The sequence below is a fragment of the Serinus canaria genome, chromosome 1A (genome assembly GCF_022539315.1).
Source record: "Serinus canaria isolate serCan28SL12 chromosome 1A, serCan2020, whole genome shotgun sequence".
NCBI lineage: Eukaryota > Metazoa > Chordata > Aves > Passeriformes > Fringillidae > Serinus > Serinus canaria.
In genome coordinates this window covers 39,333,667-39,347,041 of record NC_066314.1, presented here as the reverse complement: position 1 = coordinate 39,347,041, position 13,375 = coordinate 39,333,667, and the positions used below count along the sequence as shown (strand labels likewise).

The window sequence follows — 13,375 nt, the reverse complement described above, 5'->3', positions numbered from 1 at the left end:
ACAGGTAACATATGTGAATATATAAAAGAAGCTCAGAGTCAAGGAAAGAAGAAGGTGACAATAAAGTAAGGAGGGAAGGAATCACTGGTTAGGCAGAGTGTTCCATTTCGTTCCTCTTTTTAGGACTCTATAAAGCACATAGCACCACTGTTTGAAGTGTTACAAAAAATATACATTTACATAAAAACATGTATACATACAGTGAAGATTAATACTGAAGGTACAAAATTCTCAGCCATCTCAAATAGCACTACTTAATTTTGGAACCTTTTACTGGCAACATATAAATGATTCTTCTTCATTTTTCCCAGGCAAGAAAGAAAAAATATTTATATTATTCACTCATATAAATATCAGGGACTGGCTGTAAGAAACAGAAAATAGGAGACTGAAAATTTGGGCACTAATATCTCTGACTCAACACCCCAGATCAGAAGCATTTTAAGTTCTAGTAGTGCTGCTGAGTGTTAATATATCATCTGCTTCTTACTTGTACCACATCAAATATAGTTGTTTACTAATAAACACTTGTTATCAAGGGCACAACTTCACCTTTTGCTTTCTGATTTAAAAGCTTCTGAAAAAAAAAAGAAAGTTTTATTGAAGAGCAGGAGAATCTTCTATGAGCTATAGTTAATATTATACAAGCTTGTAGAGTCAAAATACTTACAAGCTAGTGTGGGTCTGCTACCAATTGCCAGTTTATAGTAATGCAATGCCTCTGAAAACCTGCTGTTTTCCTGAAGTAGTAATCCTCTGTATAAGGGAAAAAAAAAAAAGAAAAAAAAAAGAAAAAGAAAAGAGAGAGTGAGGCATGAGGTTACTACAAAGAGTAACTTGAAAACAAATACTGAAAACAAAACTTGGGTAACAAAGTAAGATATGCTTCCTGGTATTGCAGAGATACAAGCACTCACTACCAGTTCTGTGTGAGAATTATTCCATGTATAAAGATGAATTCATAGACATCAGGTGCATCCATATGGCTTTAACAAAGCAGATGTTAAACAGAGTAGTTTTGGCTTTCTTGGAAACCAGGAGATTCATTTACTCAGTTGAGAAAATGTTAGCCTGCAAGACTTTTTAAAGTGGATAGAAAATGATGGAGGTATTTGTAAGTCATAAATGATTAGCCAGGCATCTTGTCTTGACCTGAAATAAGCAGGTCTTTTTCAAATGCATGAAAAAGTTAAGCACCCAGCCCTTCATGTGCTATGTTAAGGACTCCCCATGCTGAGCAATTTCACTAGATTATTCAGCACCTGCAACAGTTCAGATTTTTGCTAAATTCTTTATACTCTGAACAAATTTACTAACTGAAGAAGTATTAAAATTATACTGAATATTTCCAGTTTCATAATAGATAGGCTTTAATTTAGCTTTAAAGACAAACATCCTTGTGAATTACGATTTATACCAGCTACCCACAAATTTCTGAGAAGTGGTCTAGACACCACTGACATGAATGTACACTGTATGCTTAAATGAAGGCCCAAAGCATTACAGTTTTCCAAAGTTTCAGAAGACTGAGAAAGAGCATATACAAATATATTAAAACCAGAATGATTTAAAAATCCTTAAGAATTAGTTATTTCAGAATGGAGACTCAGACATCAGTGTCCAGGGGTAAACATCTCTTGTCATATAACTCAAAATATCCAGGAAAACACAGATCTTCCTCGAAGGTGGAAGTGGCACCATATTTATTTGTAGTTTCCCTAACCTACAGCAATTTTTTTTTCTTCCTCTATGCTTTTATCTGCTGATAGCATTTTGAACTGTAAAGAGCTTGGAATTATTTTATCTCCAGTCTCAAATCAGAGATTTTATTTCCCTTTGACATAGCAAGAAAAATTTTTACATTAAACCAGTAAACTTCAAGGGATGAAAAGAGAAGGGCAATTAGCTTAAGTACCCACCATCTATGTTTGCTTTTTGTCACTGGGTTAGGATTTAACAGAATTGAGAAATATATCCTCTTTTTCTTCTGTACTGTCCTATCAGTATTACATGACCTCACTTTGAAACTCTTTCCCAATTAACTACAGATTAGGTAGCAAATAATTTTTAATATTAACAGAACTTATATTTAGTAGGTACTTGCAGTAAAGTAAGAAATGAGGGAATATATTCAGGATATTTTTTGGCCTGGCACCAAGGTTTGTTACTACTGTCAAGTATCTTGCAAATGGCAAGAGATAGAATCATCAGGACAGAAATAACATTTTCTGAGTTTTCTAGAAGCTGAATTTTGTTTACTGTAAAAATTTTTATACACTTACTTCAAGGAAACTAATTATGGTATTTTGATCCTGTTTGCTATTGATAGCAGGAGAATTATTATAAGAAATGAGGTGCATGGTCTGACATTTAAGCTGCTTCTTAATTTTTCAAAAAGCAAAAACATTCTCACATACAATTTTGAAACAATTTATCTAAGAAATTCCATTCTTATTTTAATTCTGGAATAAATAATGTAACATATTGAGAGAAGTAATACAACAATTAGTCAACTTCACCAAAACAAATCACTTTGGTAAGTGTACAACATTTGTGGTTTGTGATTAAAGCAACTTTTATTTGCAATTATTACAAATTAATCTTTTGCATTCACTACATGCTCTAATACTGACACTTTTGATTTGTTACTTGAAACTTTGAGGTGTTTTTTTTTTAAACTTCTCTTCCAAACCCTTTTTCTTTTAAGAGCTGTTCCATTAACTGTCAGTCTGTCAGTGTGTCTCTTTCTCCCTCTCCTTCTCATACATATAATCCAAGCAGCTCAGATGAAGGACTGAGTGCTTTTTCCACCTAATAATTAGTGTTTTATTTCTATTTGTTATGAGTTTTGGAGAATAAAGAGAAGAATACAATCTTACCAAGGCATGAAACTGCCTCTTCTCCTTGTGAAATTGGTCCTGACTGATCATCAGTTTTCACTGTAGCTTCTGGCAATACAAACATCACTAGATTTATGAGTGTCCAGTTCTAGTTTGAGGTTAAACTAAGAGAAAAGCTGACTTCTCTAGATGCAGTGGAAGAAGATCCCTGAGCTGGAGTTCACACCTCACAGGCACTGCAGATTCCAATATCTCACCCTCCCTGTGGCCAGGGCACTTGGCTGTACAAGCAAGCCTCCACTACAGCCAGGAGCAGATCTGTTCTTGACATGCCTTTTGCTTCTCTGCTTGAATGCAAAATGGTAACTCCTCCTCAGAGATCTTTGGCAAAGGGGAGGAGGAGCAGAATGACAACAAAGACATCAATACAGAGAAGCATTGGACATAAGCCAGAGGTGGAGCAGAGCAACTGACTCATGTTGAGTATGTACCTAACTTTTGGGGTACAAAGACATAAAGCCTTCTTTTTTCCTTACTCAAGGATGAACCAAGGAAAGGACACCCTTGAAGTAAGCATGCTTGATTCAAAAGAGCAAGTTCCAGTGATAAATTTGGATGAAGACCTTAAAGTCTTTCTGGCCCCTTTAACTTTCTACAGTTACTAAAAATGCCAAACTAACTGAATAAAAACCACCAAAATGCCCCCACAAAAAATGAAAATGCAGGAACAGCTGCTTAAAGTTGATACTTCCTAAACTTTTTCTTCTCTTCAGCTCATCTTCCCAGTTGTAAGGCAGACAAATGAAGATGGTAAATGAAATATGCAACTTCTGTGCAAAGACAGTTCACTAACAGAACTGGAAAAATGTGGCTTCTATAGTTTAGTAAGGCAAGTACTGTGAAAGAATAAGTGAACATGAGGAAGATGATCTTCACTGTGAGGGTGACCACGCACTGCAACAGATTGTTCCGAGAGGTTGTGGAGTCTCCCTCAGTGGAGATATTTAGAAATTTTAAAGACACAATCCTGTACCATGTGCTCTGGGATGACCCTGCTTGAGCAGGGAGGTTGGGCCAGATGATTCACTGTGACCCCTTCCAATATGACACATTCTTTGATTCTGTGAAATACATAAAGATAAAAGTATTTGGAAAAGAAAAAGCTACTTAAACAATAGGACACAGAATGGACAGTTATAAACTCTTCATTAATTAATTTAGGATTAATTAGGAGACAAGTTCTAACTATAATAAGTAGCAAGATTCTGGAACTTTACAACAGGATTTTTTTTGCCTGCATTACTTCCAAGTACTTTTACATGGAGTGCTAATCATTTTTGAAATGGAGGATATGTGCTGACTGTTTATAGGAGTAGCAAACTTCTCCAAGGGACTTAGGAAGTAGCTTAGAATCCTGTTTTTTTAAATAGGAGCAAAAATAAAAGAAAAAAAATGTGGAGCACATTCTGACTATCTGGAAAGATTCACGTAATTTCATGTCAGTAGACAGAACTGCTCATGCAGGAAAACACCTCCCCCCAGATGAGTTGTTTGCAACCTTCCTGAATTCTTTAGCTGCCAATTTTTACCTATGTTGCTTCACCAACAATGAAAAATCTTCCTGTCTTTCTCCTCTGCTTTGGTTTTGACCAAAAGTCATGAAATATTAACGGCACAAAAATGCTTCCAGAGACCAGAAAGCAATCAGAGTATAAATTTGCAGTACATGGCCTGTGGTCTTTCACAAGTTTCATAAGAATTTCTTCCTGTTGGTAGTCCTACTCTAGTGAGCTGGTCTGCTTACAAAGCAGTGACTAAAACTGGCATACATTGGCCAAGTATGATACACAGAAACTGCAGCTGTCAAAGTAAACATGTCCTAGTGAAATATGCATAACATTTTCAACCCAGGTACAACATTGAAACAGTTTAATCAATTTTGTTTACTGGTTTATAACAACTAAGGGCCTGTTAGCTCTTACTCTGCCATGACTGCAGTTCTTCCATGCCTCAAGCTACATTCATCCCATTGATTTCAGGTGGGATTACCTACAAAAGACTAGATCTACCTACATGCTGCACTGGCAAACAAAGAAAGGAATGAAAGCAAATCCTCTGTTATTTCCCACACAGATGTGTCTCCAGTTACACAGCAAGAGTGGGTCTGCTTTGCCTAAGGCAATTCTTTCACTGTCATTTGCAAGACTAGTGGGTAGAAAGTTAGGTATGGATGCTACCACAAAACATACTTTTTTAATCAATAAGAACCCAAACATACAGAGAATAATCATTTCCTTCACAGAACTCACTAAGCAATCTATCACTTCAGTAGTAAAAAAACTCCAAAAAACAAAACTAAAGAATCACCCCCAAAACAACCTCTAATCTCTCAGACAGTGCAGTAAAACTGCTGTGTTCTCCCAGATCTGGGGCAGAGCTTCCCAAATGCAATGTGAATTGGATTTCAACTTGCACAATCCCTATTACCTTGACAGAGGGAGGGCCACCATGAGGATGAGGAATAGCACTGCTCCTGTCTTTCTCACTCCTATAGGCAATGGGCAGTGCTGTGCTGTGTCTGCAGTCCTCAAACCAGATGCCCATTCCCCCTCATGTGCCCCAGCAGTCAATACAGACAAAGAGCTGGACAGAACTTCCTACAAGAGGGGTCTTTTTTGAAACTGAATGGCAGACACAAACCATTATTTTCCTAATTTTATAAAATGATGGAAAGTGACCACTGGGTGCTACCTCAAGAGCCAGTCTGACAACACAGCAAGATTTTATCAAGCCATCTTTGGTTACAGCAAAACACAAATTTTATCTGCTGTCTTTGACAGAGGAAGAACTACCTGGCAAAGCAGAGATTAATTCCAAACAGGTTTGCACCCAGTTTGCATTCATAGCTGAGGAAAACAATAATCAAGTACTCAGACACCAGATGACACATCCTCTTTGCTTTTTAACTCAACATCCTGAATGATAAAAACTTCTGGGCTATCAAGGAAGAGGAACCATAACCTTGACCTGTTTCCTACTAGGTGGTTGCTACAGGAACTTTGTCTGGGAAAGGTTCAACTACAGTTCAGCACAGGTTTGTATGTCAGCCTGCTTTTAGAGTTTTTTGGCTCTGATAAGGAGTTTTCTATGCCAGTACCCTTACAAAGCAGGGAACACATTTTCCAACATATAAAGCCTAACAACAACAACAGACAAGGAAGAATTTTGCTTATATTGATTTTTACCTAAGGATAAAGAGTTAAACTTTTCTTGTAAAACACTGCAATCCTAGACTTTCTAGGATAGGTAGTCTTCAATAGTGGCTAAAATTTCTAAATGAAACATTAAAAAATTCCACATTTATTGATATAATACCAGAAGTTGTACAATGTAAAGTTTATGGAAATTCATAATCCAATCTTATTTAAAAAATTAAATTATTTGAATTATGAACTTATACACAGAGTCCTGTATCAGTACAGGCAAAATGAGATACTTCAGGAGAGAAGCAAGGGGACAGCTGATTGCTAGAATTTCATCTTCTACAGGGCACTGTATACTCCAAAATTACAACATTCCAAGTAATCAGAATAATTTTAAAGGAATATTCAATATATATGTCAGATTGAGAACATCCTTATAATCACATGAGAAACTCAAGGTAACATAGATTACTAATATGGATGACAAAAGAGTACTCGAAGCACAGCCAGGCCTAAACACAAGTGAAATAATATATGCAAAACTGTCTTTTAACTGATAAACAATTTTACTTTAGACACTAATTGTAAGCAATTTGAAACAATACAAAAAACCCCATAAGCTTTAGCTAACAATCATAAGGTAACAAAGACTGAAAAATCAAAGCAAACTAAAATAGTTTGTTTTTAATTTACTGAACGTTGCCTCGTTTGAAAGAATAATCTATAATTTCTCTACAGCTCTGTCCTTGGTACTTCAGTATTAAAATATATGGTTTTCTCGATTAAAAAAAAACAACAGAGAATCATAGCTCATTTTATGTTGATTTACTACCCTATTAAATTTAGTTGAAATCACCAGGGCTACATAGCATTGAGAACACAAATATAAGATATTCATAATCAGGCAAACCTTCAAATGTAGATTTTGTAGTTATGTATTATATGCATTTTAATTTTTTTTAAATGGCAAAAGCAGCAGTAACTCAGAGCCATAAGGTATAAGCCAAAAACCAAAACTACAGCACTGAATTCAGCCATTCATCTAGTCTGATAAATCCTTTGGATGTTAATGTATTAGTAGTCAACTTCTAAGCTAACCTCACATTTCAATTTATTGAAAAAGAAAGAAAGAGCTTCTCTCTTTGATTGTTATCCACTGAAATTGTTAGTTAAACCTTAATAATTCATTCTTCAGCAGAGAACACTTGGACTTGTTGCTGCTATGAGTGAACACTGAGCTGCACATGCCAATTAATTTGCATCAAATACCAAGGCATAGGTGCTTAGAAACAATAATGAGCATGTGAAACACATGCAGTGCTTCTAAATAACTATAAAGATACTTTTTTCCTGGAGTTCTCTGGAGTGATTATTTTAGTTTCAAAGCCCATGTTGAAAACCAGAAACAGCAAAACTGACTGGCCTCTTATAAGCACGTATAAGACACATTTTCCATTAGAGAGGATTTTTGTAAAAGGCTCCCACAGAACTACATGCCAAGGATGGGTTTAACTTGCAAAGGAGGTCTTGAGAGTTTGTGCTTAAAAGAATTGATTCATTTGTGTACTATCAAAGGACACTTCATTTACCATCTATTTTTCATGCTGGATATTGAAGCATCCAACACTGACAAAGCCTACAAAAAGAAAAAAATTATGCAAGCTTTTCCAACTACTGTTAAATAATTGAAGGTTTTGTAAAGCTTGTTTAAAAAATAAGGGACTCTATTGTACTCAATGCAGTAGTAGATAGGCTAAGAATTAAACTTCACTTCTTATGCCCTATATATTCCAACCAGCATTTTAGTTAAACTCCTTCCACAAAAATTCTGCAGAATTTCAAAAACTTCTCTGTTCAAAAACAGAGATGAAGGTTTATAGACATATATTTTGTATATCAATGGAAGACTGGAAGACTAGCAGCTTATTCTGAGAACAGTGAAAAGACTGTAGTCTGATTTCTTTTATGTCCCTGTCTTTATCATCCAGCCCCCTTTCCTCTTCTTACCCTGCTATTAACTTCAGCCTCTCTCTACAACACAGTAAGAGACATAAGTGCTGTACAGGCATACAAAAAATTTAAGAGCTATAATTTTCACCTTCAAAACGAATAGCATATAGGAAATATACATGTATCAATTTTGTCACTTTATTTCCTACAATCTTCTGCTGTGCTCAGAGGTTATTTTTTAAATGTGAGCAGAAGTTTCCTCTTAAAAGTATGTTTTTCATACTCCTCATTGTCTAACAGAGAGGGAAATTCTGCACATACATGTATTTGTGAAAATAAATTATTAGTAAAATCACAGATATTATGAAAGATGGATATAATTCTGGTAAATAAATTCTGTCATAAATTATTTTGAGTTTCATCAACTAATTTGCTAAACTGAAAGGGAAATTAATGAAATGGTCAACTTCTTCCTTTTTAGACAAGGAAAAAATTAGTAAAAAAATACTATTATGATAAAATTTATTTTCTCATGTTATAAGCTGGATTTCATTTTAAACTGGACTTACAGGCAGAACATTATTTTTGGGTTGATATATTTGAAGAGGCTTACTATCTGAATGCAGTTTTTGCACATTTTGTCTATATTACAGACACACTTTTCTGCTGCAGGCAGGATATTGTCTTCCAATGGCCACCTATGGAATGGCAGTCACTGGGTTCTGTGCTCCACCCACATCACAAAAGAAGAGCACATGGCTGGTGGAGGTGACCAGCCTGTCGTGCAGCAGAGCCCTGCTCTGAGGGCTTGTGCTGGCTGGGTCAGGGTAGGAGGGGGAGGAAGGGCAGCAGGACAAGCAGTGCTGAGCAGGATGCTCAGCTGGGACAGCCAGGAATCAGTCCCTCCCTCCCCGTGGGACACACGGCACCATCCCACCTCAGTGCAAGCTTGGCACAGTGCTCACTTCAGTCTTCATGATTTGGTACATTAATGAAATGGGAAATCTTTTCCCTGATGAATAATTATTTTGATGCTCATGTTATTTATCCTCTTACTCACCTACAACAGGGTTCAAGTAATTAAACTTTATGTAACCTGTGCTGCTCTGAAGTCAGTCACGGGAGAAAAGCAATTTGCTGTTTTAACATTTCAGACCTCTGGAGCTAACGGAAGGGTATTTGTCTATGCTTAGAAATCCTTACACCCACTCTGCCCACCAAGTGTTATTCAGACCTAAAAAAGAAGTCTAAATAACACCTCACAATTTAATTGAGTCTCAAACAGATGGAGGGCTACAGCTCACAACTCATCTATTGGTACTTTCTTTAGTGTAGGGTTTTTTTTTTCTTCTTTTGGAAAAAACTGATTTGTACATTTACCTTGCCCATACCCATTACATGAATATACAATAATGCTGACCAAGAAAAAAACCCTGTCCACCCCATACTTTACAGAGCACAATTAATGAAATTACTATTAGAAAGCAACAAAAACCATCATCTCCATTTCCAGCAAGTAAATCAGTAGGTCTCTTCACAACAGGTTTCAAAGTCAATTCAACCCCAGGAAAGCCACACATACTTACAAATTATAAAGCATATCAGCCATGTTGCTGCGGTAGTACAAGGCATTTCTATAGGCGCTTTCAGCTTCAGAAATCTTGCTCTGGCTCTTGAGAACATTTCCAAGGTTACCCCATGCTGTCAAGAGGAGAAAACAGTATTCACAAAGAGCTACAATCCAATTACACATGACAGAGTATGCAAGTATCAGGAAGTTTCTAGGGGAGACAAACCCCACAAAGGAACTATTTTTATGGAACAGGAGGTGAGGTTGGTTATTTTTTTCTCCCAGCCCTCTGGTTCTCTGCATCTTACTGTGAGACTCATATTTCATAGAGGTGATTTACATGCACTCTGAATGCATACAGCTTTCAGTTGGGAAAAGGAAGCTTTTTACAAAAATATGTCTCTAGAAATTACTGTAACCAAGGGAAAGGACCATTTTATTTCATACCACCTATAAATAAAAATCTTCAGAGTCAAATGTGGAACTGAGGCATCTTTCTAGCTTTAACTTTTTTTTTTTTTTTTTTTAAGCCTATTGACTCTAAAGAGCAAGAAATTTTTCCAGAGTAGACATGGTCCTCATTTAAGTATTAAAATTTGACATATGACACAGGAATTGAAAGAACAGTTTTTTCTAGTAGAAAAAAACGGAAAAACCCATTTTTTTTTCTACTAGAAAAACATTTGGTCCCTTTCCATACAATTTATTATGCTACACGATGTGCTTTTATAGCCCATCTATAAAGGACTTTAGGTAAAAAAAATATTTAAAGCTCCACATGTGTTCCCTTTGCAGTTTTTTTGAGTGGTACAAAAGCTACTAAAAAAGGAACTGGAACTAACATTTTATGAAAACACAACCTCTGCTACTCAGAATTTAGGAAGCTAATTTAACTGGTATTACAATTACAGTGTGTGTGAATATGAAAAAAACCCCCACATTATGCTTATAAATGCAAAGCTGTTTCATAAAGAAGTTCAACTTTCACCCTTTTTTAAATGAAAGAAACCAATGGAAAGATGATGTGCATCCTTTCCACCAAACACAATCTATCAGAAAATTCTCCCCTCCAGATGCACTTAAATATCAGCTTAAGTAGCAACTATTTCTGATACTTCAGTTGAGCCCTCTTCTTTTTTTCAAGAATTTTCATCACTTCTGACTAATGCAAAATTTCAAGGTAGTTTTAATGTAACACTGCTATGTAAGTTGATAATTGACTTAGGCATTTTTTTCCTCAGAAGTTTTATCACTTCCAAGCTGCTGTGGTTTGTTGCAGAATCATCCTACAGAATTTCCTCTGAGCAGAAGAAACTAGTCATTGCTGGGAAAAATAATTAATAAATCAATTTAGAATTCATAGAAACCATGTCATTCAACTAAGCACATCATATTCTGTAAATCAAAGAAAGAAAATATTTGCAATATTTCCATAAGAAAATAAACTATCACTTCTATGAGTCAATTCTTTTTAGCCTAGTATTTAGTGAGAAATAATTGATCAATACTTATTTATCAATAAATCAACAAAAGTCACAAAATGTTCCCTCATTTTGAAATACAGCTGCTAAAACTATTCTCAGGTTCACTCAACTTTTACACTTGGCTAGCAAATGTGCAGAATTCTGAAAATTCCCCAGTACTGCAACTCTTCCCTTTTTACACAGAGAAAACAGTTTGGAAGTACCAATGAAAGTGACTAGCCACTCTGAAGGCATTAACCCTTGGAAGAAAAACACAGACCTAATAATTATTTTTTAAATTAATTTGTGAAGATTTTGCTTCTGCTGTAAACGAGCCTCCAGTTTTCCATAACTGCATGTTCCATACAATCTATAGGGACTTTTGTTTTCACTTTAATCTCCCATAATAGAGCATTACATCAAATGACCATTTGATCTATTGACAACAATTTTCTGCCACATATTTATTTACTCCCAACCATTCTGAAGCTCGGTAAACACAAGTATGCACAAAAGGATGATTCAGTTCATCTCTTCATCTGTTAGACTGGAAAGACACTGTTGAGACTGGTCAGTGTAATAGTTTCTCTGCTACACTTCATGTCATGCCATGGGCTGTAACAGTTATCTGACTTACCATAATTTTTAAGACAATATTTTAATGTACATTTTGCAAAATAATCTGCATCAAGTTTTAAATATCAATCAATAATTAATCTACACTATTTAATTTTCAATTTATTCCATTTAGACTTTTGTCTAAACTTGTAAAACTGTGAATAATTAACCTTATGTGATGCACTAAGAAGAAGTGGCAATAGTAGAAAACAGCAAACATAAAACATGAGAATCTGATAATTTATCATTAATGGAAAAATGAAAACCAAGGTCTTTTCATTTATCCAAACTAGATAAATTTGATAGAAAAATTCACGTCTATTTAAACACAGAACTAGTTAGAAGAATGATCTATCTCTGGCTGGTGATGAAGCTGCATAGAACATGTGTAGAGATGATACTCATACACCCTAGAAATTATGAACAGCTAATGTCTGCAGCAACCACGTCCTCTTGGGTTTTGGTATATGAGGAAGAGCAAAAGAGGGTGGTGTACGTACATGGAGAAGAGGCTACATGAGCTACTCAAGGAACTTCACTCCTGCTTTGTCTTAAGTAATGCAACTAACCTTCAGGGGAAAAAAAGAACTTCAACTATTAGATTCCATATCTTAAACAAAATGTTTTCTTCAGAACTGTAATAGCATTGGTTCAACTATAGGCACATTCAGAAACAGAAACAAGGTTTTATTTAATTGAATTCACATCCCTCTTAAAGCCCACCCTATGACTCCAACTAAATTCCAGTACTCAACTATTTTCCATCTGTGCATAGTAAGAAAAGAAAAAGAAACTAGGTAAGCAATCCTGGAATTTAGAATGGATGTTTATTACAATTATTCTTTATAAATATTTTTCATATAATATCAATATTAGCTAAGTTGCAAAAGGGAACATTAAACATTCAGAAAATATTAAAGTGTGCATTTATATGCCACATTTAAATCTTTAATTCAAAATACTAACTTCCCCATATTGAAGACCCTATAAGGAAGCTGTGAATGAAAGAGCTTTGCAATATTTACTTTTTGCCTGCTGCTTAATTCCCTATCCACAAAATATGAGACTGAAACAGACCCAGGTCTTTAAGAAATAATACTCCATCATAGCATGGGAGCAAATGCAACATTCACATCTCACCTACAAAACAGTCAGTCCATTTGAATTTTACTTAATTGCTTAATTTTCCACAGATCATACTCAATATTAATGGACATATTAAAAACTAAATCCATTTAATCACCTTTATCGTTAGTCAAGTATAAACTGAAGAATCTCCTAATGCTGAAGAACTCCTATGTTATTTACATGTCTTTGCAGGAAAACGAAACTTTTTAAAGGGATTTTATTCTTCAGTTTGTTGTTTGGGATTTTTTAAAAAAAAAAACCAGCAGAGGAAGTTAGGCAGTGCTAAGTAGGAAAATAAATAGTTAAATGTTATAATTTTGGCCATATCAAACTAGACCTCTTTTAAACTTTAAAGATTGCATTTATGCCACCCTGCAGTGAGAGTAGGTCAAGTTCCCAGGCATTCAGTTGCTTTCAAAATGAAAATGAATATAAAAAAATGTTAGTTCCATCTTTAACTTATGCTTAACTTCTCAACCATCTCAGTGAAACTGACAATTAAGATTTAACAAGACTGAAAAATACCCGGCTGGTATATTAAACCTTCTCCAAGCACTTTCATGCTGGAAGAGTGCAAGACCAACAACAGCAAAACAAGGACAA

General features: G+C 35.3%; 1 protein-coding gene across 1 annotated transcript in view; it reads right to left on the bottom strand.

Moving 5' to 3' along the window:
• The window catches only part of TMTC2 (transmembrane O-mannosyltransferase targeting cadherins 2), a 242,120-nt gene that overhangs the window by 79,961 nt on the left and 148,784 nt on the right, over nucleotides 1–13,375 (bottom strand). Inside the window, exons 4-5 of the mRNA XM_030238179.2 lie at nucleotides 9,580–9,694; nucleotides 671–756 (exon numbers count right to left, since the gene is read on the bottom strand). Of these exons, the coding sequence (XP_030094039.1) occupies nucleotides 671–756; nucleotides 9,580–9,694 (201 nt within the window). The remainder of the gene's footprint in view (nucleotides 1–670; nucleotides 757–9,579; nucleotides 9,695–13,375) is intronic.